General features: G+C 49.5%; 1 protein-coding gene across 1 annotated transcript in view; it reads right to left on the bottom strand.

Annotated features, from left to right (window-relative positions):
• NUP160 (nucleoporin 160) overlaps positions 1-26,097 on the bottom strand; it is a 521,427-nt gene that overhangs the window by 267,790 nt on the left and 227,540 nt on the right. Inside the window, exons 15-16 of the mRNA XM_085646519.1 lie at positions 21,820-21,985; positions 3,755-3,882 (exon numbers count right to left, since the gene is read on the bottom strand). Coding sequence (XP_085502645.1) covers positions 3,755-3,882; positions 21,820-21,985 — 294 coding nt within the window. The remainder of the gene's footprint in view (positions 1-3,754; positions 3,883-21,819; positions 21,986-26,097) is intronic.

Below are 26,097 nucleotides of genomic sequence, written 5' to 3' on the forward strand. Positions count from 1 at the left end.
GACCTATCAGGCATAAAAAACAATTTACTATCACCCATCAGCAGAGGAAGCGACATCGTTGGATCTCCCTTCATACATCTGGACAGAAAGTGACATTACTCGTTTTCCTGCCAAAATAGAAGTTAAAAGAAGCCAAGCAAGAGAACTTCATTTCCCATCACCACAGGAAATGACATTACCGCACCATGCACTCCTCCCCCTCCCAGGACCTACTGGATGGCAGCTGCAACACGGACACGCAGTGGGCTCGCCAAACGCATGCTCGTCTGCGCCTGGACCGCACCCAGCACCAGGAATCCTTGCCCTGAACAATGCCCAGCACTTAGGTCGCTAGACTCCATGCCAGTTCTCTAGCAGCCACACCCCTACACCCCTCATGCAAACACTAACCACACCCTCAACACCCTCTCCCAACACACACGCCTACACCCCCACCCTACACCACAACAAACCTGTAGGTCAACACTCACTCACATGCATTCTTCAACACACGATCACTCAGTAAACAAACAAAATATGGGATCTGCCGAGTAGCGACACACAAGAACTCTATCACAGAGATCTGGCTCAACCCACTCATAAGCTCCCGACATTGCCAGGGCAATATCAGCATGCTACAAGATCACTCAACAGGACAGCCTTCACAAGCCACAAGGAGGACTCGCCATCAACTACAAGGAATCCGCCAAATTCACAACATCCACAGAGACCAGCACCCCATTCTTGGAAAACCTGCAATGCAAGCAGCAAATCTCAGGAAACTGAAATTCACCCTCTAGGGAACCATTGCCTACCAACCACCAGGACCATGAGACACATTTACCAACCTCATCACCAACTTCGCCGCTCTGTTCACCAACTCCAGAGCCTGCATTCTCCTCAGGGACTTCAACTTTCACCTGGAAGACTGAAACGACCCCAGCTCCACAGCACTCCTTGAAAGCTTGAGCAACATCGGACTCCCCCAGCTGGACCACATCTTCACCACAAGCGACAGCATCAAATGCAACTCCACCGCACATGGAGCGACCCCTCCATCATCCACCATCCATCATCCACCCCTACCAGGTTCAGCTTTCGGAGCCACAGCTGGGGCAAAATCACAGAGGCAGACTGGCTCAGAGCGTTTAACATGGATCAACCAAGCCCCACAGACAACCTCAAAGAGCACATCGACAGCATGATCAAGAACTACACTGACTCCTTCACATCAAACCTAACAATCGTAGTAGATCAAACAAGCAGGCCAGCTGGTGCACAGAAGACCTCTGTGACACCAAACACTGTAAACAGCTAGAAAGGAAATGAAGAGCCAGCCACAATACCACCAGCAGAACTATCAACAAGGCTGCACTCAGACACGATCACCAGCAAAGAGACACCAAGGAAAAAATCACTAGTAGACTGCATTGAAGAAAGCTCCAACAGCTGCAAGGAGTTCTTCGATTGTTAAGGATTTTACCTCGCTCTAAGCCACTGTCACCAACATCACAGCCTCCCAGCAACTCTGCGACAACCTATCAAACTTCTTTCACACCAACCTAACCACAGAGAACTCGTTGCGCACCTACCCTCCACCAACCAGGACGGCCACCTGAACAATTGGACAACTCATCAGAAACCACACCGTGGCAATCATGCGTACCATCCACTCAGGGGCCTCAACGGTTTTATTCCTGGACCCAAAGAGTTAGGGCTCACCACAGGGGTCCAGAAACCTGTCTTGTGGTGGCAGGCTGGTGTTTACCAGTCAGGGAACCCACTGATTTGGTTAGAGGACTCCTCTAGAAAGGATCCCTAAATGCAAGGGTTAATAAATCTGACACTGGAATCAGTGCAGGTTTATTATTCGGAGATGTTTGATTCCAAACATTCCTGGATTTAGTAAAGCCATTATGGTGCTCTGAAACTCGTAATGACAAGGTTCCAGACCATATACTCTTATATGGCTATACTGCACTGATGATATCCAAGAATGGACTTAGATATTATAGAGGCCCATCTTCTCATGCTGATGGGTCCTTACATGAGGTATAGTGCACCCTGCCGTAAGGGTGACTTTTGCCTCATGCCGTGCTGGATGGGCATGGCACACAGGGATGTGTGTCATGTCGACTCTTCAATTTTAGCTGCACCATAGCACGCAGGCTGCAATGGCAGTGATGCATGTTTGTGGCGAGAGGCCTCTACGGGCGGCATAGTACATGCTGCAGCCCGCAGAGGCCTTTCTCTGGCTTCCATGACCGTAGTAACAAAGGTGCCCCTTACAAAGGACGTAGAGGTAGGAGTGAGTGGTGCCAATTGTGGTAACATGGTATTACGGTTTAGGGAAAAAAACACAGGCCCTGGGATCCTGATTAGCAGGGACCCAGGGCACAGTCAAAGTGCATCAGGAATCTGGTAAAAAGTGTGTGTGTGAGGGGGGGGGGGGGGGGGGGGAGGGTTACTGCAACAAAAATCCACTTTCCTACAACAAGACATCACCGTCATGCCCTACTCTGATAACTCCTGGTACATCCTTTCCATGACAGACATAACCACCTCCAGAATCAACTTCACAAACTGCATAATCATGGCAGCAGACTGGATGTACCCACTGCCTGCACTGAAGTACTGGTCTTCGGCAACAAGAACTCTCCATGGGACTTCACAAAGTACCAGTCGGAGCTAGGACAAACACCCACAACCACAGACCATGCAATAAATCTAGGGATCATCCTAGAAGACAAGCTCAACATGACGGTTCAAGTTAATGCAGGGTGTGCACCTCCAGCTTCCACGTCCTACGCATGGTACGAAAAATCTTCAAATGGTTGCCTCAGTACATCAAACAGACCGTCACGCAGGCACTCATCACAGGTAGGCCGGACCACGACAACAGAACAAGCTTCACATGATTCAATCTGAAGCGCACGTACGACAGGCAGGCTTTTCTAAATGTTACATGCCTACAGAGATGCATTTTTAGTGAAAGCTATTAGTCGAATACATCAAAGTTGGTAGAAGTTAAACCTTGCACTGTTTAGAAGAATAAAGCAGACCACAAACTGTCACTGTCAAATGTTGGCTCACCATAGCTCAGCACCTGGGTCTAATGTCGGCTCACCATAGCTCAGCACCTGGGTCTAATGTCGGCTAACCACAGCTCAGCACCTAGTCCTAGCGTTGGCTTAATACCTGGGTCTAGTGTCGGCTCACCATAGCTCAGTACCTAGGTTTAGTGTCGACTCGCCACAGCTCAGTACCTAGGTCTAATTTCGGCTCACCATAGCTCAGTACCTGGGTCTAGTGTCAGCTCACCATAGCTCAGTAGCTGGGTCTAATGTCTGCTTACCATAGATCTGTACCTAGGTCTACCATCGGCTTCGTACCTAGGTCTACCGTTGGCTCACCATAGCTCTGTACCTAGGTCTAGCAATGGGCTCCGTACCTAGGTCTACAGTCGGCTCACAATAGCTCTGTACCTAGGTCTAGCATCAGCTCTGTACCTTGGTCTAGCATCGTCTCCGTACCTAGGTCTACCGTCGGCTCACCATAGCTCTGTAACTAGGTCTACTGTCGGCTCACCACAGCTCTGTACCTAGGTCTAGCATCGGCTCCGTACCTAGGTCTACCGTCGTCTCACCATAGCTCTGTACCTAGGTCTAGCATCGGCTCCGAACCTAGGTCTACCGTCGGCTCACCATAGCTCTGTACCTAGGTCTAGCATCGGCTCTGTACCTAGGTCTAGTATCAGCTCACCATAGCTCAGTACCTGGGTCAAAGGTCCTCTCCAACTCCATATCAGTCTGATAATCCATTTCCCGAAGCAACACTCCAATGGCCTGGGTTGGGTTCTTGACGTCCTGCAGTTTGTTGTGTAGATCTTGCATGATGTTCTCTCTGCATAGACCAGAAAACAACAAGGAATGATGCAGGCACCAGAGCAAATTCAGCGAATGAAACATCATTTGAGGCCCCATCTCCAACCAGCATCCTGAAGAGTAAATCTGTAATTATACCCGAAACAGCACAGATCAACTTCACTTTCCTGGCCAATCTTCCATCACCAGCAACCGCATGTCGACAATTTAGTTTGGAACTTGAAAGGGGCATAAGTAGCGAACTAAAGGAGGGTTTCCATGGAGGTATATAGTGTCAATTTGCTCTGCAACAGAGGCTTATCAAAGTTTATTATCCCCTTAGGATTAGGACTATCAGGGATATGTCTGATTTCATAACGCAGGATAAATTCAATTCCAGATCTGGGTGTACATCGCACAACGCACCCCCGCTTCCCAAAGTAATGAAGATTCGATTGGTCTAGGCATGAGCCAACTTTAAAAGTTTGTAGTCGCCTCCAATCCTAGTGGAGCATTCGCTGCCCATTGCTGGCCAGATTTTGCATGCTACTTTGCTCAGCATCCAAATGTCCAGTTCAGACTGGTCCAGGTGCAATATATGTTGGCCTTATACTGAGGCCACATCTGCTCCTGTTGCCAAGGGAGACAACACAAAGCAGGCAATTAAAGATGGGCGAGTTTCAACCAAGAATTGAATTCAATAATAAACTCAAGTAAGCTAGAAACAACTAGTCCTGGGTGGAGTTTGTGGAGTTCTGCTATGCGGAACTCCGCGAAGTGACCCAAAAAATCTGCAGCGCTATGTGGAGTTCTACAAGTGGCAGAGAGCATGACATCGGGCTGATTTTTAGCACTGTTTGTCCAGCACTGTAAAATCAGCACGAACGGCACCATGCGCAGCGCAAGAGGGTGCTGCTTCTTTCGGCCGCTCAAGTACATATTCTACTCTAGCAGCAGCTTCCTCAACGCGAACGGATGGTTTCTCGTCGTGAGCGGTAGCGACCATCCGCGACCACCGGCATTGAGAAATCTCACCGGGAGGTGGTGTGGACAAGCCACGGGAGAGGAAAAACTCTGCTCTGCTACACTGAGTTTTTCGGAACTTGACACCCAGGCCTATAAACCACATCTATCCACCAGGTACACAGGTTACAGGGAGGGAAGCCGGAAGGAAGTGCACACAGGTTGGGATGTCCAAGATGAACATCACATGCTCTGCATAGTGCAAGAGTCTGGTAAGTACTTTTGGGAAGAGCTCCCTCTAAAATCAACAATCAGAAACTAGGCTTAGCCTCGGCAGTGACGGTACAAAGCAGACAGCTTTTATCTGGATAAATGAGTATTAAGTAACCAAGGAGAACCAAACTTACCTTGAAGGAAAGAAACCAATTAGTTTAATTCCCAAAATAATGTGCTAAAACACAAAATTATGAACATTTGCAACAAGTCTAAAATAATAAAAATGGATAAGCAAATCAGGAGGTATGAAACTTTAGGTTTGTCAATAGTATTACCTTCTGCAGACCTAGATACAGGGTTCTTGTAGTGTGAGTGCTTGAAGTTCACTAATAACAATGAGTGAGATTATAGCCACCAAGAGTGCACGAGTGAGATTACAGCCACCAAGAGTGCACGAGTGAGATTACAGCCACCAAGAGTGCACGAGTGAGATTACAGCCACCAAGAGTGCACGAGTGAGATTACAGCCACCAAGAGTGCACGAGTGAGATTACAGCCACCAAGAGTGCACGAGTGAGATTACAGCCACCAAGAGTGCACGAGTGAGATTACAGCCACCAAGAGTGCACGAGTGAGATTACAGCCACCAAGAGTGCACGAGTGAGATTACAGCCACCAAGAGTGCACGAGTGAGATTACAGCCACCAAGAGTGCACGAGTGAGATTATAGCCACCATGTGAGGTGCACGAGTGAGATTATAGCCACCAAGAGTGCACGAGTGAGATTATAGCCACCAAGAGTGCACGAGTGAGATTATAGCCACCAAGAGTGCCACTAAGAGTGCACGAGTGAGATTATAGCCACTAAGAGTGCACGAGTGAGATTATAGCCACTAAGAGTGCACGAGTGAGATTATAGCCACTAAGAGTGCACGAGTGAGATTATAGCCACTAAGAGTGCACGAGTGAGATTATAGCCACTAAGAGTGCACGAGTGAGATTATAGCCACTAAGAGTGCACGAGTGAGATTATAGCCACTAAGAATGCATCCTTTCAGGACAGGACATGGAGGGGACAGTAAGGCATTGGCTCAAAAGGGTGACAGTCTGTGGAGGAATATTTTAGAGATTCCACTCAGGGACTTCATTCACCCTTGGGGTAATGACTTTAGGCCCTCCATGAAAGCCTCGATGACCAGTACAGGAAACAAGGACTGTTCACTATTGTGCATGAAATGAGCTGTGTCTGCTAAATAGAGTCTAATGGAAGTGTACTGCAGCCCGGAGAGTTGTAGATGAAGGTGGAAGCATATATATTTCGTGGACCGCAGGGTTTAACGGAGGCATGTTCCTTGGGAAACAGTACTGGACAAAACTCTTCCATTTTGCTGCATGGCAGGCTTACATAGTTGGTCGCCATGCTTCCTTGAGGATGTCTATAAATTCCTTTGGGAGGCATAAGCAGCCAACTCTAGGGCCTCAGGTGCCAAATCGCTAGATCGACCAGTTTAGGGTCTTAGGTGTCTGATCTGACCTTGGTTTCTGGTGATGCCTGTAGGAAGTTGTGTAGGAAAGTGGCTCTGTATATACTGCACCAAAGTAAGGTTCAGTGTGCACAGAGTCCACAGTCCCCAGGGGTTTGGCAGAGGCTAAAGTTAGATATAACCTTACTCTCTAAAGTGGTAGCTTGGTCGAGCAGTAAGGCAGTATCAGAGGACAGTGTAAAGCATTTGTTGTACACACTCAGCCAGCAAATGGTCTCACACACTCAAGAACTGAACTCTAGGCCAAAGGTTTGTATATAAAAATATATGGTTGTTTTATTTTAGAACCAACAATAGGTATTAAAATATACTTTCTCAGAGTGAGATGCTTTAGTTAAATACCTTTCAATAGGCAATAGACTTTTGTAGGTAATAGTTACAGTTTGTTGCAATTGGCAACACAATTCAAACACAATTATACATTGAGCGCAATGGGAAATTCTAAGTAAATGCAATTGATTACTTTTAGGATTACTTTTCTAACTCCAGGACTGGATCCTAGATTCAGTCCTGGGACAGTTTCTCGAAACAGGTGAGTAAACACGTTTTAGTTACTGTTGTGATTTGTAAGCAATATTTTGGTATTTTAAAACTTGACACTTAAAATCACCAATGTTATCCTATGGGAGGAAATTCACTTAGCAGGTAAGTGGGGTTATGGGTACTTTTTCTAGCTCAGTGTTGGATCCTGGATCCAGCACTAGTGTACCACCTGTAAGCAGCTGAGAGAATGTGTTTAGGTTATACAGGCGATTTTTAACGAATATTTGTAAGTTTGCAAAATCGACACTTAGAAACTTTTTTAGCAAATACCAGGCAATGTTATCCTATGGAAGAAAATTCAAGTTATGGGTAAAGTATGTTCTCGTTACTTTTGTAATCCAGTGCTGGGCTCCTAGGATCAGTACTGGGACATCTATCTAAAACCAGTAAGTAATTACGTTTTCACAGTTGGTACGATTTTTAAAGAATATTTGTAGTTTGCAAAAATCGACAATTAGAAGAAATTTCACAGAGAAACAGTCAATGGTTTCCTAGGGAAGAAAATGGAGTTAGTGGTAAGTACGGTCGTAAGTACTTTTCAAGGTCAGTGCTGGGAACCAAGATCCAGCACTGGGATCTCTCCTAATAGCAGGGGAGTATTTCCGTTTGTTACTCGGTAGATTTTAGGTGAATATTTTAAAGTTTAGAAACTCCACACAAGAATTTTCAAGTGAAACCAGCCAATGTTACCCTATGGAAGAAAAGTGAGTTATCGGCTTTTCGGTAAGTACTCGACTGGCAGAGTTAAGGTTCTGGGCATAGACTCAGGGGTCTCCCAGGTTCAGGTAAGTACAGTTGTTACAACCTCAGCGGCACGGGCAGCCGGGTGCAGAGTGAGGTAGGCTCAATGTTATCCTATGGGAGGCAGGGGACCCGTTGTTGGTGGCTGCTGGCTAGCAGGCCACGTGGCTATGGGAGCTGGGCTCCTGGTCCCTTGCTCAGGGTAAATGGGGAAGTAGGTCAGAGTAGAAGTTACACTGCCAGGGCCACTCGGGCGGCTGGGTGCAGGGTGCTTTTGAGCCGTCGGGCGCTCAGTGGATTTCAATGGAGAAGCTCAAGAACGAACAAAGGCTGCAAGCTCGGGGACGAAGATTATTAGGAACTGTTTGAGTCTTCCCCCGACTGGAGTGGAATGGTCTGGGGGGAGCGGAGTAAAGTCACTGTTTTGTGGCAGGGGAGGTGCGAGTGTTGGTATTGCCTCAACCTCATCCCTTGTTGCTTCTTCTATATCCTCCTCTAAAATATCCTCTACTGGGGGATGTTTGTGTATCGGGTTTGAACGTAGAGGAGGTGTCCGCTCTCATATTCTTGGAGGCTCCTCTGTAGAAGGAGCGTCGAAAGGAGCCGCGTGGTTGCGGAGACTAATGCTCCCATGGACTTAGCAGTCTCTGTCTTTTTTCATCTCTTCAAGGGCAGTGTCTACTGCTGGCCCAAATAGCTGTTCTTGGTTGAATGGCTGACTAAGTATGGTAGTTTGTACCTCTGGCTTAAAGCCTGAAATGCGTAGCCAGGCATGGCGTCTAAGGAGCACACTTGTGTTTATTGCTCTAGAGGCGGTATCAGCGGCATCAAGCGCACATTTAATTGACGCATTTGAAATAAGTTTTCCCTCCTGGATAAGGTCATTTGCCTGGGTTTTATGTTGGTCTGGCAGATGTTGTAACAGATTCTCCAACTGGTCGTAGTGAGCCCTGTCATAGCGTGCTAGTAGGGCTTGAGTGTGGGCAATACGCCAATGGTTAGCGACTTGTGCTGCTACTCGTTTGCCAGAGGCTTCTAACAGTTTGGATTCTTAGTCGGGAGGTGGTGTATCTCCTGTGGTTTGGGAGTTGGCACGTTTTCTTGCGTTGGAAACTACCAAAGAATCCAAGGGGAGCTGTCCTTTGATGTAACAAGGATCTTCAGGGGCAGGCCTATATTTCTTTTCTATTCTTGGGTTAAGCACCCTGGCACGGACGGGGTCTTTAAATACCTCTGGGGCGTGTTTTATGACTCCTTTAATCATAGGTAAAATTTGTACAGACTTTTGAGACTGCTCAAAAGTATCTAATAGGAAGTCTTCCTCGGGTGCGTCTGAGTGCATTGTGACGCCGTCGTATAGTGCTGCTCTATTTAATAATTGGCCAAACCACAGGTGATCGTCAGGAGGCGATGGTTTTGAGGGATATGGCCGAGGGTCAGGCATGTCTGGTAGAGGGAATGCCCAATCATCCAGTGGTGCGGTATCTGGATCCGTGAACGGATCATTAGGATCACCCCCTCCCCCTAGGTCATCATCATCATCCTGTGGGGGGGGGGTGTATGTGATGGAGAAGGTAGAGGTAAGGGTGGTGTAGGCAGAGGGGGTGGGGTAGAAGGTAGTATGGGAGAGGAAGGAGGAATAGGCGATGTTGCAGAGTCTTTCCTGTTTATAGGAACTGGGGCAGGTGGTGTGTCCAGTTTCCGTTTTTTACATGGCACCGCGGTGACATGTCCAGTCTTTGGATTAAGATAGATCTTTTTCTGTCTTGGATCAATGGGATCTGGATGGAAAAGTTCGACGCCGATTTTTTCGGTTCCGATTGAGGTTTTGGTTGATCGGTGGAGTTTTTGGCTTTAGGAGGTGTGTGAGAGTCCTTAGCCGGTGGTTTCGGTGCCAATGATGATTTCGGAGCCGAAGTTGTATCTTTCGGCTTGGGAACTTTCGGTGCCGGTTTATCTATGGGCCTCGATGTTTTCGGTGCCCAAGGCGTCGCAGCCGATTTCGGTGCAGAGAGGTCTTTTGTCTTCGGTGCCGGTGGAACAATGACATGCTGCTTGCTCGGGCCCGAGCTACCAGAAGGCTTATGTTTCTTCGGAACCAAGCTCGGAGTCGGGGCTTCTGAAGGATGTTTTCGGTCTCGACTGAGGCCAGCAGGCGAAGTCTTGACCAATGCCTTTGGTTTTGGAGGGGTTGGGGCAGGGGCAGCAGTACTCACGCGTTGCCCAGGAGTAATGGGGTCGTCGGAGTCGTCTGTTTCGGAGAGGATTTGTAGATCCTCGGAATCTTCTTCTGGGACATCGGGACCCTCAAAGATGTTTTCTGGTTCCGGAGCTGGTCTCTGTGCCATGATGTGGCGTCGAGCCCTTCGATCCCGAATGGCCTTTTTGGATCGAAATGCTGCGCAGGCTGGACAGCTGGACTCGTCGTGATTCGGTGATAGGCACAGGTTGCAGACTTTGTGGTGGTAACTGTGCGGAAATTTTGCTCCACACTGGGGGCATTTTTTGAAAGGCGTCCTTTCCATGAGCCGTAGGCCTCACGGCGTGGATAGGCCCAGTGGCCCGCGTCGACGTCCGGAATCAGGCCGATGAAATCGATGTTATGTTAAAATGAATTTATATAGCGCACGTACACCCAGGGGTTTCATGGTGAGTGAAGGTGCTTCAACGATTTTGTGGAAGTTTTTTCGCTTCGAAAAGCTTGGAATTTAGATTTCCAACAGGAGCGGAAAAGTTGCAGCCGAACCCAATGGCGGAAAAATACAATCTAAGGATGGAGTTGATGCCCATGCGCACTGTAGTCCAAGGGAGGAGTTACCTATCTCGTGACCAAAGACTTCTTCCGAAGACAACAAACTGCAAGCATCCGAGCTCAACACCAGATGGCGATCTACTATGCTAAGTGTGCGATCTGCAGCTCATATGCCTCGAAAATAGTTTTATTTTAGAACCACAAGTAGGTATCAAAATACTTTCCCAGAATGAAATGCCCTAGTTGAGTACTTTCAATAAGTAATAGACTTTTAAATGCAATCGTTACAGTTGTTGCAATAGGCAACACAACTCAAACACAATAATACATTGAGCTCAATGGGACTTTTTAAGTAAATGCAATTTCAGTTACTTTACATATGATTTTCTTACTCAGGGTTGGATCCTGGATTCAACCCTGGTGCATCTCCTGTAAAAAGTTTAAATAAATCGTTTGTTACACAGGCGATTTTTAAGGAATATTTGTAAGTTTTTGGTTAAGTACTTGACTGGCAGAGTTAAGGTTCTGGGCACAGACTCAGGGGTCTCCCAGGGTCAGATAGGTACAGTTGTTACACCCTCAGCGGCACAGGGGCAGCCGGGTGCAGAGGGAGTTAGGCCCAATGTTATCCTACGGCTGGCGGGGGGCCTTTGGTTGGTGGCTGCTGGCAAGCAGGCCACGCCGCTGTGGGAGCTGGGCTCCTGGTCACTTGTTCAGGGCAAGTGGGGAAGTAGATTAGGATAGATGTTGCACTCCCAGGGTGTGAGAAAGGGCCATCTTTCTTGCATGGTATGCCCCCACTTTTTGCTGAATTGCTGAATGTACTTTGAGTGTGCCCTGGACTCCTGCCAATCAGGTGCCCAAGGCCTATGTTTCTTCCCTAAAAACCTATTCACCCAAATTGGCAAACCCTGGCCACATGTCAGCCCCTGCTAAATGGTACCCAGGGCCTTGTGACCAGGGAAGGCCTCTAAGGGCTGCAGCACTTATTGTGCCACCCTTAGAGGCCCTGTACCCTAACACAAACACACTGCCCTTGCAGGCTGAGTGGGTACAAGACAAAACAGAGTTAACATGGCACACATACCTGTGTGCCATGCCCACAAGATACACTGCTCTGGCATACATCAGACACCCCTCTAGCTGGGTGCCCTATGCCAGTAGTGTGGGCACAGGAGCATGAGCCCTGAGCCCCTACAGTACCCAGGTCCATTCCTGGGCTCTGTAAGTGCAGTGCTGCCATTTAAGAGTATATGGTGCTGAGAGCTCGTCAAACACGAACTCCACAGCCCCATAATGGCTACACTGAAGACCGAGAAGTTTGGTATCAAACTTCTCAGCACATTAAACCCACACTGATGCCAGTGCAGGATTTAATGTACAATGCACGACAGAGGGTATTTTAGAGATGCCCCCTGAACCTAACTTACAATCCACGTCTGGTCTGAGGGGCTGCCTAGCTGCCACACAGCATACATGTTGCTGGACCCCTGGGTAGAGAGCAATCTGCTCTCCTGGGCCTGCAACAACGCACATCCTGGGCAAGGTGCTAAGTCTCCTCCCCCAGGATGGGCAAGGGGAAGCTTCAAAGGCATGCCGCCTTTGTGAACTTCTCCAGGCCACTTGCTGTACCCAGCAACTGGCCCCTACCGGTTCTCAACCCCCACTCTGGCGGGAAGACTGGCCGGAAACCCCAAGGAAGGAGAAGGGGTGTGCCAGCCTCTGCCAACCCCACCCCTCCGGTGGGGGAGGCGAGATGAAGCACTTCTCCGGGCTCTCGCCATCTTGAAGATGGGGAGCCCTGCCCAATCAGTACTAGGCCACTGTCCCCCTCCCACAGGAGAGTGGCAGGATAGGGAGTGTACCCACCCCAGGGCAGGAACCCAGTGGTCCCTGCCCTTTACGTACCTGTAAAGCCCCTAAATTTAGTATTTAGGGGCACCCTGAATCTTCCTTCCTTGGATTCCAGATTCCGAAACAGCAAAGAAGATCAAGAAGAAAGAAGACCTGCCATGCAGCTGCTAAGAAGAGGAGCACACCAAATGCTTTGGCCTAAGCCCTACGGGCCTGTCGAACCTCAAACCTGCTCCTGCTGAATCGCGGCACCTCCTGTGGCCAGCAACCTCACAAACCCCGGAGGACCTGGCTACCTTGTGACTCTGAGCACCTGGGACTCACATGAGCAGTGCCTCTGCTCAAAGTAAGTACCTAACCCCTGGCATCAGCCCGGAACCGCGTACCCTGCACACACTGCACCCGCCAAGCCTGGCCTGTGCTGGAGTGGACAAAGACCCCTAGACCCTTAGGACGTCCCCCAGGCGACTGTGACCCCGAATCCGGCACCCAAGGACGCTCCCGACGACGCCTGCAGCCTCAGAACCAGGGACCCCGCCCAACTGCGATCAACAGAGGGTAAGATTTCCCAACACCAAAAGGCACCCCTGCACCCGGCGGCCCCCTGTGCCCGACTCCTGGGTACCTACCTATCCTCCAACTACCCAACTTGCCTCTCGAAGTGGTGGGCACACCTGAAGAATCTTCGTCCCCGAGCTTGCAGCCTTTGTTAGTCCTTGAGCTTTCCCACTGAAATCCATTGAGCGCCCGAAGGCTCAAAAGCACCCTGCACCCAGCCGCCCGAGTGGCCCTGGCAGTGCAACTTCTACTCCTACCTACTTCCCTATTTGCCCTGAGCAAGTGACCAGGAGCACAGCTCCCACAGCCGCGTGGCCTGCTAGCCAGCAGCCACCAACAACGGGTCCCCTGCCTCCCATAGGATAACATTGGGCCTACCTCACTGTGCACCCGGCTGCCCCTGTGCCACTGAGGGTGTAACAACTGTACTTTCCTGACCCTGGGAGACCCCGGAGTCTGTGCCCAGAACCTTAACTCTGCCAGTCGAGTACTTACCCAAAAGCCGATAACTCACTTTTCTTCCATAGGGTAACATTGGCTGGTTTCACTTGAAAATTCTTGTGTGGAGTTTCAAAATTTTAAAATATTCACCTAAAATCAACCGAGTAACGAAAACGGAAATACTCCCCTGCTATTAGGAGAGATCCCAGTGCTGGATCATGGTGCCCAGCACTGACCCTGAAAAATATTCACAACCGTACTTACCAGTAACCCAATTTTCTTCCATAGGAAACCATTGACTGTTTTTCTGTGAAATTTCTTTTAAGTGTCAATTTTTGCAAACTACAAATATTCTTTAAAAATCGTACCAACTGTGAAAACTTAATTACTTAACTGTTTTAGATAGATGCCCCAGTGCTGAGCCTAGGAGCCCAGCACTGGATTACAAAAGTAACGAGAACATACTCTACCCGTAACTTGAATTTTCTTCTACAGGAAACCATTGACTGTTTTTCTGTGAAATTTCTTCTAAGTGTCGATTTTGCAAACGTATAAATATTCCTTAAAAATCGCCTCTATAACCTAAACACCGTCTCTCAACTGCTTACAGGTGGCACACTAGGGCTGGATCTAGGATCCAACACTGAGCTAGAAAAAGTACCCATAACCCCACTTACCTGCTGAGTGAATTTCCTCCCATAGGATAACATTGGTAATTTGATCAGAAAAAGTTTCGAAGTGTCAACTTTTAAAATAGCAAATTATTGCTTAGAAATCACAACAGTAACTAAAACATATTTACTCACTTGTTTCCAAGAACTGTCCCAGAACTGAATCTAGGATCCAGTCCTGGAGTTAGAAAAGTAATCAATTTCATAGAACTTAAAACTCCCATTGAGCTCAATGTATTATTGTGTTTGAAATTGTGTTGCCTATTGCAACAACCTGTAACTATTACCTACAAAAGTCAATTGCCTTGAGAGTAAGGTTATATCTAACTTTAGCCTCTGCCAAACCTCTGGGGACTGTGGACTCTGTACTCCCTGTACCTATTTGGGAACAGTATATACGGAGCCACTTTCTCACAACGTCACACAAGATCAGATTTGTAGTTTTACATTTTTATAGGCACGTGAAGATTAATTGAATTGCCTAGAATCATGGGCTGTTGTGCGGACGCTGGGACTTCTAAAGCCAGCATTTCTGACCGTATTGCCACATCCTCTCGTTTTTACAAATAAGGCATAGTTGTTAAAATTCTAGTTTGTCAAACAGTAAATGAAAGACACAGTGACTGCAAAGTTAGTTGTCATTCTGATCGTATCCAGCCGCATAGGTAGACAAGAGCCAGCTTTGATCCCAGCGAAGTCTTCGCCGCCTACATAGATTGGACCCAGACGCTCCCTGCCCACAGAGACCAAACTAGTCGAGCAAAACGGCATTTAATTTTATGCAGTTTTTAGGCGATGGAATGGTTTCTCTCGTAAAAGGGTAACAGGAAAACAGCAACAAGAGCAGCGTCGGAGCGTGACGAGCTCCGAAGTATGTCCAGACCGCCCTTTCGCCCGGCGAAGCACTTTCTTCTCTTTAAGGGGCCCATCTGCTTCTAATTAGAAACAGATGGCCCTCCCTAAAGATAAGAAACTGCTTCACGTCAGTAGGAAAGCAGGTGAGTCAGTCCGGTGGGCCGGACAAAAAATAGAAAAGGAGGCACCCCAGAAGGCTTATTTCCAATGGCAGCCCACCGCTTACAATAAACGGTGACGCAAGCCAATGGGAATAAGGAGCGGGGCTTAAAGCCCCCTTCTGAAATCACCTTCATCACAAGAGTCTCGCAGAGCGTTGCTATGGATGCCTCTGGCATGGTTAACGACCACATAACTGACAGCAGCCCCTGACCCCCTCAAGACATGGAGAAAAGGACTGGCAAGTACTTAGGTTAGGTGATACTCATATGTTACCCAACAGAACTTATCAGGGCACCACTCGCTGAAGGAATTGAATATGCTACTTACCAGTATGCATCTGTTCTTGGCATGTAGGGCTGCTGACATTCATATCTGTGCATAGATCGCCGCCTAGTGTTTGGTCCGGATGTTTGCACGTTGTTGTCCTGGAAGAGTCTTCGAAGTATCCTGGGATAGGTGACTCCTCCCCTGGACTACAGTGCGCATGGGCATCCTCTCCATCCTCAGATTGTTTTTCGCCATTGTGGCAGTGATGGAGTAGATACAGAAAGTGATGACCATGCTATACAGTAATTCTGAGAGCTGCAGCTGCTACAGGCACCGGGGAGGAGGGAGGGCGATATGAATGTCAGCAGCCCTACATGCCAAGAACAGATGCATACTGGTAAGTATCATATTCAGTTCGAGGCATGTGGGCTGCTGAATTCATATCTGTGCATAGAATATATAGCAGTGCCCTCTTATTAGCGGCGGCTACCAGTGCCAGCTGCAGCGGTCTGAAAAAGAGTTTTGAGAACAGCCTGTCCTACAGCTGCCTGCTGTTTTGATTGCACATCTACACAATAGTGTTTGGTAAATGTATGTGTAGTGGACCAGGTGGCTGCTCTACATATGTCATGCAAAGGAATGTTTCCTAGGAAAGCCATTGAGGCCCCTAACTTACGTGTTGAGTGGGCTCGTGGGGGAATCGTTAATGTGCGTTTAGCCTTTTGATAGCAAATTTGAATACATTTAACGATCCATCTGGCTATTCCTGCTTTGGAGATAGCGTTACCTTTGTGGTGTGGGGCAAAGGCAACGAAAAGTTGTTGTGTTTTCCTAAAGGGTTTGGTCCTGTCGATATAATACATGAGGGCCCTTTTGACATCTAGTGTATGGAGTGCCCTTTCTGCGACAGTTTGTGGGTTTTGGAAGAAAACGGGCAGTTCAATGGTTTGATTCATGTGGAACTGCGATACCACCTTTGGCATGAATTTGGGGTTGGTACGTAGTACGACCCTGTTGGCGTGAACCTGTATAAATGGCTCTTGAACGGTTAGTGCCTGGAGTTCACTAACTCTTCTCAAAGAAGTGATCGCTACTAGGAAAGCTACTTTCCAGGTAAGGAATTGAATCTCGCATGAGTGTAGAGGTTCAAAGGGTGGACCCATCAGGCGTGTGAGGACCAAGTTGAGGTTCCACATCGGAGCCGGTGGGTGGCTTGGTGGAATGACTCGTTTGAGTCCTTCCAAGAATGCTTTGATGGCAGGCACTCTGAATAGAGAGAGGTGCTGCCTGGTCTGCAGATAGGCTGATATTACGGTCAAATGGACACGTATAGAGGTGTACGCCAGATTGCATCGGTATAGGTGTAATAGGTAACAAATAATGTTTTGGATGGATGCATCTAGCGGGTTAATGTCATTATTATTGCAATAAATGACGAACCTCTTCCATTTGGCTGCATAGCAAGCTCTGGTAGTGGGTCGCCTGGCCTCCTTAATGATGTCCATACAGTCAGGTGGCAGGTTGAGGTAGCCAAACTCTAGGACTTCAGGAGCCAGATTGCCAGGTTCAGCTGTTGCGGATCTGGGTGCTGAATCTCTCCATGGTTCTGCGTTAAATGCTCGGGTTTGATCCGCAGCCTTTGATGCGGCACCACGGAAAGTTCGAGAAAGGCGGTGTACCACGGTTGGCGTGCCCACGTTGGAGCAACCAGGACGAGCGTCAGTGAGTGTTGACGCAGTTTGCGTGCCACCAGCGGTATCAGTGGTGCTGGTGGAAAAGCGTACGCAAATCTGCCGGACCAGTTCATCCATATCGCATTGCCCTGCGACTGCGGATGTGGGAACCTGGCGGCAAAGCTTTGGCATTTTGCGTTTTCGCTTGTCGCGAATAGGTCTATCTCTGGATGACCCCACTGCTGGAAGTACGGTTGGAGTACTGATGGGTGTAACTCCCACTCGTGCATCTGGTGGCTGTGTCTACTGAGCAGATCCGCCATCTGGTTGTCCTTGCCGGGGAGGTGTTCTGCCATGAGGAACATGTTCCTTTGAATGGCCCACTTCCACATGCTCTGAGCCAGATGAGACAACTGTGGAGAGTTTGTTCCTCCCTGCTTCTGTATGTAGTACATGGCAGTCATGTTGTCCGTCCGGATCAACACGACTTTGTTGCACAAGTGTACTTTGAAAGCTTTCATAGCGAGGAAGATTGCCATCAGCTCTAGAAGGTTGATGTGCATCTTCTTTTGTTGTTGTGTCCATAGTCCCTGCACTGTGTAATGGAGTACATGAGCTCCCCATCCCTGGAGAGACGCGTCCGCCGTCAGTATTATCTGCGGGACAGGCTCTTGGAACGGTCGGCCCTTGCAAAGGTTTTGTGGATTCCACCAATGCAGAGAGTTGTATGCCCGACCGCTCACCAACACTAGGTCCTTCAACTGTCCTTGAGCCTGATTCCACTGACGTGCTAAGCACTCCTGAAGCGGGCGCATATGTAGTCTCGCGTGGGGGACTATGAAGATGCAGGAGGCCATCAAGCCTATCAACTGCATGAACACTCGCGCGGGAAGGGAGTGTTGGGGTTTGAACTTTGAAATCAGCATTTGCATGCTGTTGATTCTCACCAAATTTGGCTGAGCTGTGGCCGCCAGAGTGTCTATAGTCGCACCTAGGTACTGTTGTACATGTGCGGGCTGTAGATGGGATTTTGGGTAATTTAGTGAGAACCCCAGACTGTGAAGGAGGTGAATGGTGCGGGACATGTGGCTGGCACATTGCTGGGCTGACTTCGCTTGAACGAGCCAGTCGTCCAGGTAAGGGTAGACGTGTATGTGCTGCCTCCGTAGATGTGCCGCCACAGTAGCTAGGCACTTTGTAAACACCCTTGGTGCCGTTGTCACGCCGAAGGGAAGGACTTTGAATTGGTAGTGCTGCCCTTGAATAGTGAACCAGAGATATTTCCTGTGTGATGGGTGAATGGGTATGTGGAAATACGCATCCTTGAGGTCCAGTGTGGCTAGAAAGTCTCCCTGCTTGAGCAGCGGGAGGACTTGCTGGAGAGTGAGCATGTGAAAATGCTCGGAAAGAATGTATCTGTTTAGGGGTCTCAGGTCTAATATAGGTATGAGTGACCCGTCCTTCTTCGGTATTAAAAAGTACAGGGAGTACACCCACGTACCTTGCTCGTGGACAGGTACGACCTCTATTGCGCCTTTTAGAAGCATACTTTGCACCTCCTACTGTAAGAGCGTTAAGTGCTCTGAGGACATAGGACGTTTTTTTGGAGGTATTGTGGGTGGAGTGGAGGTTAGTTCTAGACAGTAACCGTATTTGACAATGTCTTTGACCCACCTGTCCGTGGTGATGGAGTTCCACGTGGACAGGAACCTTTGTAGCCTTCCCCCGACAGGTGTTATGTGGTCGGGAGGAAGGGAGAGGGCGTCACTGCTTGTTCTTGGGGGAGGACCTGGTGTTGCCGTAGCCGCGTCCTCTGCCCTTTGTACTGGAGCCACGATATCCACCCCGGGTGTTTTTATCGTAGGTGGTTTGTGTATTGCCCTTGTTGTATGTTTGCTGTGACCCCTGTCCTCTACCTGCTCCTCTATTTCCGGGGCGACGAAAGGAGCCGCTCCGAAAGGACTGAGTCTGGAGAGCCCCCATGGACTTTGCAGTGTCCGTGTCCTTCTTTATTTTCTCTAGGGTGGTGTCAACCTCCGGGCCGAATAAATAGTCGGGGTTGACAGGCTGGTTGAGTATGTTGTTTTGCACCTCAGGTTTGAATCCGGAGATTCGTAACCAGGCATGTCGTCGCAGCATGACGCTAGTGTTTATGGCCCTGGCAGCTGTGTCTGCGGCATCCAGTGCGCACTTGATGGATGCGTTTGTGAGGAGCTGTCCTTCTCTGATGAGGATCTCTGCACCTTCTCTGAATTGGTCAGGGAGATGTTGGATTAGTTGCTCTAATGTGTCGTAGTGCGCTCTATCGTAGCGAGCGAGGAGTGCTTGAGTATTGGCAATGCGCCATATGTTGGCTGCCTGGGCGGCAACCCGTTTGCCAGAGGTCTCTAACACCTTGGACTCTTTGTCCGGGGGAGGAGCGTCACCTGTTGTTTGGGAGTGTGCCCTATTGCGAGCATTCGCAACGACAATGGAATCCAGAGGTAATTGGCCTCTGATGTAAGTAGGGTCCCCAGGCGCTGATCTGTATTTTTTGTCGATCCTGGGGTTTATCACTCTTGCCCTGGTGGGTTCCTTGAAGATGTCCTTTGCTGGTTTGAGGACACCCTTCAACATGGGTAGAGTTTTTATATTCCTTTCTGAGGATGCAAAAGTATCCATAAGAAAGTCGTCCTCGACGGTGTCCGAGTGAAGTTGCACCCAGTGATTGGCCGCAGCATGTTCAATTAGAGCGTTGAACTCTGCCGTGTCCTCTGTGGGAGATGTTTTTGCTCCATAGAGTTGCGGGTCTTGTGCATCCATAGGTGCACCTGGGTCCACAGGGTCATCCCAAGTTTGATCAGGGTCCTGTTGGCCGTCAGGGTCCATGTCTCCGGGGTAGGGGACTTGGTCACCCATGTAGTCCACCAACGCATCCGTGTCGGAGTGTGTGGGAGAGAAGGATTGCGGATCCTGGTAGGGTGAGTGGAAAGGTTCGTAAAGAACTGGTTCTGTAGCCACAGGCAGCTTTCTTTTAAGTGGAATCCTGAAGGAGTCCAAAGCCGGCTCCGAAGTTATTTTCCGTTTGTGGATAATCATCCTGCCGGTGTCGGCGTCGATTAGATGCGATGGCGACGTCTCCGCAGAGCGTTCGCCAGGCGTGATTGTGGTATGGGTCACCCGTGTCCTGATTTGGAACATTTTCGGGGCCGTGGATGGTGGCAGGCCAAAAGTAATGTTGGCTGGTGTCGAAGAGGCTGCTGGAGCTTTAATTGGCTCGGAGCCCGACGTGTCCTGGAGGACCATTTTCTTTTTGGTGCTTTGCGCAGCAATGGGTCGCGTCTGGAGTGCCCTCGAGTCTTTTGCACCGACCGGTTCTGTTGAGGCGGTCGTGGATTTTTTCGGCGCCGGTGGGTCATCGAGTCGAGGGGCGGGAATGGCCGTTGACTTCTTCGATGAGTGTGGCTTTGGTGTCGCCGTGGAAGCGGTGTGAGACGCAGCAGGCTGTTTGACCTTTGGGGTCGGAGTCGATTGCGTCGGTGCCGGGAGCCGAGCAGGTTTGGTGGTACCGAAGGCCTTCTTCCTTATGTCGACTCCGACGTCGGCCGCTTCGAGTTCGGCACCGAAGTCTCGTTTGGTGCGCTCGGTGCCGATGTGTTTTGCTGGTGTCGAAGGTGTGGAGGGCCTCGATCCGACCAGCGCCACTTTCGGTTTCGGTTTCAATTGAACCAATACAGCTTTCGGTTTCGGTTTTGAAAAAGGGAAACCAGCCGTTTTGGGCATTAATGGCTGCCGCTGAATGTCCGAGGCCGGGCCCGAGGGCGGGGCCGAAGAACTGCGGGATAGGTCTTGGGTAAGGCCCGAAGGCGATCCCTCGACCGGAGCCATAAACTGCTGCACTGGGCTTTCTTCAGTCTGAACGGGTAGGCCTTGCTCGTCACCGGAGCTACTCTCTTCGGCCCCTAAGGCCTCATTGTAGTCTCCTACCTCGGTGTCGTCTTCATCTCTGCGAAAGAGTGTTTCGTCGACGTCTTCCGATCCGGAGTCATGTTCGGAAACGGGACTGGAGGGTAGGTTCTCCACTTCTTCGACATCTTCGGTCTCGGCGTTGAAGATGTCGGCCGGGGCTGCTTGCTGCGCCTCGAGTCTCGCCGCTTGTCGATTCCGTAGAGTCTTCTTGGATCTAAATCTGGCACAGGCCATGCATGTAGATTCGTCGTGATCTGGTGAAAGGCATTTGTTGCACACCGGATGGACGTCGACGTGGGGATATTTCGCATTGCATACCGGACACCTCTTGAATGGTGTTCTCGATTCCATCGTTGATGTCGAATCGACGGTCGGGTAAGATGCGAAAGTTTGTTCTGGAAGTTAGTAAACTAACAAAAATACTATCGATACCGATCGAGAACAGTACCGACGCGAACTAAAGGCCTTTTGGCCTGAAAAAAGATTTTCCTAACTTGAGTCAAGATAGCACATCCGAACCCAATGGCGGAAAAAAACAATCTGAGGATGGAGAGGATGCCCATGCGCACTGTAGTCCAGGGGAGGAGTCACCTATCCCAGGATACTTCGAAGACTCTTCCAGGACAACAACGTGCAAACATCCGGACCCAACACTAGGCGGCGATCTATGCACAGATATGAATTCAGTAGCCCACATGCCTCGAACCCTAGTATACAAAGTCTGTGCAATAATGTTTGGGACCAGCAATGGGTTCTGTATAAACCAGAATGAGGCTGGCCGACTCTTACGTATCATTTGCGATTAAGTCCTCCAGGATCTGCTCTGCGGTGCTCTCCGGCGAGAGGAGGTGACAGCAGCTGGTCTCCATGAGGTACGCCATTTCCATGGGAATCGATTCTCCAATAAGCCTCAGACACTGAACTAGGCAGACCACATCACGTGCTACATCGGCGTCTGCAAGAAAAATCACAATCACTGTGAGACCAGGCCGAAGACATACAGGTTAAGGCATTAGAGTATCCAGCAGGAGTGGTGGTGTATATATTATAACTGATCGGCAAAGGCTTGGGACACAGACGCACACACTCCGTCTGGCACATACAGTAAAGACAAACAGCAGGAGAAAATACAGCACTGGGGAGTATGGGGCGGGGCGTAGGTTTGTCAGGAAAGAGAAAGAAACAAATAAGCACTGGGGAGTATGGGGCGGGGCGTAGGTGTGTCAGGAAGATGGAGAAAGAAACAAATGCAGCACTGGGGAGTATGGGGCGGGGCGTAGGTGTGTCAGGAAGATGGAGAAAGAAACAAATGCAGCACTGGGGAGTATGGGGTGGGGCGTAGGTGTGTCAGGAAGATGGAGAAAGAAACAAATGCAGCACTGGGGAGTATGGGGCGGGGCGTAGGTGTGTCAGGAAAGAGAGAAACAAATGCAGCACTGGGGAGTATGGGGCGGGCGTAGGTGTGTCAGGAAAGAGAGAAACAAATGCAGCACTGGGGAGTATGGGGCGGGGCGTAGGTGTGTCAGGACGATGGAGAAATAAACAAATAATGCACTGGGGAGTATGGGGTGGGGCGTAGGTGTGTCAGGAAGATGGAGAGAAACAAATGCAGCACTGGGGAGTATGGGGCGGGGCGTAGGTGTGTCAGGAAAGAGAAAGAAACAAATGCAGCACTGGGGAGTATGGGGCGGGGCATAGGTGTGTCAGGAAAGGGAAACAAATGCAGCACTGGGGAGTATGGGGCGGGGCGTAGGTGTGTCAGGAAGATGGAGAGAAACAAATACAGCACTGGGGAGTGCGGGGCGGGGCGTAGGTGTGTCAGGAAAGAGAAAGAAACAAATGCAGCACTGGGGAGTATGGGGCGGGGCGTAGGTGTGTCAGGAAGATGGAGAGAAACAAATACAGCACTGGGGAGTATGGGGCGGGGCGTAGGTGTGTCAGGAAGATGGAGAAAGAAACAAATGCAGCACTGGGGAGTATGGGGCGGGGCGTAGGTGTGTCAGGAAGATGGAGAGAAACAAATACAGCACTGGGGAGTATGGGGCGGGGCGTAGGTGTGTCAGGAAGATGGAGAAAGAAACAAATGCAGCACTGGGGAGTATGGGGCGGGGCGTAGGTGTGTCAGGAAAGAGAGAAACAAATGCAGCACTGGGGAGTATGGGGGGCGCAGGTGTGTCAGGAAGATGGAGAGAAACAAATGCAGCACTGGGGAGTATGGGGCGGGGCGTAGGTGTGTCAGGAAGATGGAGAGAAACAAATGCAGCACTGGGGAGTATGGGGTGGGGCGTAGGTGTGTCAGGAAGATGGAGAGAAACAAATGCAGCACTGGGGAGTATGGGGCGGGGCGTAGGTGTGTCAGGAAAGAGAGAAACAAATGCAGCACTGGGGAGTATGGGGGGCGCAGGTGTGTCAGGAAGATGGAGAGAAACAAATGCAGCACTGGGGAGTATGGGGGGCGCAGGTGTGTCAGGAAGATGGAGAGAAACAAATGCAGCACTGGGGAGTATGGGGCGGGGCGTAGGTGTGTCAGGAAGATGGAGAGAAACAAATGCAGCACTGGGGAGTATGGGGTGGGGCGTAGGTGTGTCAGGAAGATGGAGAGAAACAAATACAGCACTGGGGAGTATGGGGCGGGGCGTAGGTGTGTCAGGAAAGAGAAAAACAAATGCAGCACTGGGGAGTATGGGGCGGGGCGTAGGTGTGTCAGGAAGATGGAGAGAAACAAATGTAGCACTGGGGAGTATGGGGCGGGGCGTAGGTGTGTCAGGAAGATGGAGAGAAACAAATACAGCACTGGGGAGTATGGGGTGGGGCGTAGGTGTGTCAGGAAAGAGAAAGAAACAAATGCAGCACTGGGGAGTATGGGGCGGGGCGTAGGTGTGTCAGGAAGATGGAGAGAAACAAATGTAGCACTGGGGAGTATGGGGCGGGGCGTAGGTGTGTCAGGAAGATGGAGAGAAACAAATACAGCACTGGGGAGTATGGGGTGGGGCGTAGGTGTGTCAGGAAAGAGAAAGAAACAAATGCAGCACTGGGGAGTATGGGGCGGGGCGTAGGTGTGTCAGGACGATTGAGAAATAAACAAATGCGGCACTGGGGAGTATGGGGTGGGGCGTAGGTGTGTCAGGAAGATGGAGAGAAACAAATGCAGCACTGGGGAGTATGGGGCGGGGCGTAGGTGTGTCAGGACGATGGAGAAAAACAAATACAGCACTGGGGAGTATGGGGTGGGGCGTAGGTGTGTCAGGAAAGAGAAAGACAAATGCAGCACTGGGGAGTATGGGGCGGGGCGTAGGTGTGTCAGGAAAGTTAAAGAAACAAATGCAGCACTGGGGAGTGTGGGGCGGGCGTAGGTGTGTCAGGAAAGAGAAAAACAAATGCAGCACTGGGGAGTATGGGGCGGGGCGTAGGTGTGTCAGGAAAGAGAAAGAAACAAATACAGCACTGGGGAGTATGGGGCGGGGCGTAGGTGTGTCAGGAAAGAGAAAGAAACAAATGCAGCACTGGGGAGTATGGGGCGGGGCGTAGGTGTGTCAGGACGATGGAGAAGGAGTAGTTTCTTACCTGTAACTCCAGTTCTGTAGTAGGGGTATCTCTGTTATAGTCATAATCTATGAATAATCCCCGCCCATGTGCGGGGACCCCGGAGCAATCAAAAATATCTCTTAAGCTGTCCCGCATTTGCAAACCTGCAAAGACACTTAAGAGACAGACAAAATAATACAGCCTAATCACAACAAGGCTGCACTGGCCAGCACTTCCTCTGAAGGGAACACAAAAGCCAAAATAAAGTTTAAATGTCATTTTTATTCACATCTGACATCCTCCTTTATTACCACACACTCCCTTCACCAAAATCCCTTTAAACAATAGAGAGGAAGGGGTGGACAGACAAGCCCTATAGGCTGTCATTATGTGTCTGCTAAAGGGATACCGTGCCTTTAAGAAAATCTCCAGAGACCCCCGGTATCCCAGGATGCACAGCCAACACAAGTTACTTTCAGTTCTTTTTGAAGGTGTATAACAGGCCTGATACGGTCAGGTTACTCCACCGGGGAGGAGGGAGGGTCGCTTATGACTATAACAGAGATACCCCTACTACAGAACTGGAGTTACAGGTAAGAAACTACTCCTTCTGTAGTAGGGGATCTCTGTGTATAGTCATAATCTATGAATAGAATGGCAAGCCCATCCCAACCAACAAGCAGCGGTGGAGTAAGTCCAACCACCAACAAATTACTGTGCAAACAAATTCCTCAACGAAGCCTGTCCAACCTGCGCATCCGCCCTAGCATCAGAATCCAGGCAGTAATGCTTTGTGAACGTATGGACCGACTTCCAGGTGGCAGCCTTACAAATGTCAGCAATGGGAACATTCCTAAGCAAAGCGGTAGTAGCCGCCTTGCCTCTAGTCGAATATGCCGTAGGCTTACCCCCCAATGTTTTATTAGCTTTTTGGTAACAAAGCTGAATACAGGAAACAATCCATCTGGAGATGGACTGTTTTGAGGTAGCTAAACCAGTTCTTACCGAACCATAATTAACAAACAGTTGATCCGACCTGCGGATATCTTTTGTCTAATCCAGGTAGAATTTCAACACCCTACGCACATCAAGTGAATGCAGAGACCTCTCCGCCGGAGAGGAAGGATGCTGAAAAAACGTAGGCAAAGTTATCATTTGATTTACATGGAAATCTGATATCACCTTAGGCAAAAATTTAGGATGGGTACGCATCACTACTTTAGAAGCATGGAAAACAGTATACGGCTCTTGACAACACAGAGCCTGAATCTCACTCACCCTCCTGGCCGATGTAATGGCCACAAGGAAGGCAGCCTTCCAAGACAAATGCTGCAAAGAAGCCTTATGGATAGGCTCAAAAGGCTCCCTCATCAATCTAGATAACACCACATTCAATTCCCATGGTGGAGAAGGTCTTCTAACAGGGGGAAACACCTTACGCAAACCCTCCAAAAAATCCTTAATCACAGGGATTTGAAAAAATGAGGTTTGAGAAGGGCCTTTCCTATACGCAGTCAGAGCTGCGAGATGAACCTTAATAGA

The sequence above is a fragment of the Triturus cristatus genome, chromosome 3_1, assembly GCF_964204655.1.
Source record: "Triturus cristatus chromosome 3_1, aTriCri1.1, whole genome shotgun sequence".
NCBI lineage: Eukaryota > Metazoa > Chordata > Amphibia > Caudata > Salamandridae > Triturus > Triturus cristatus.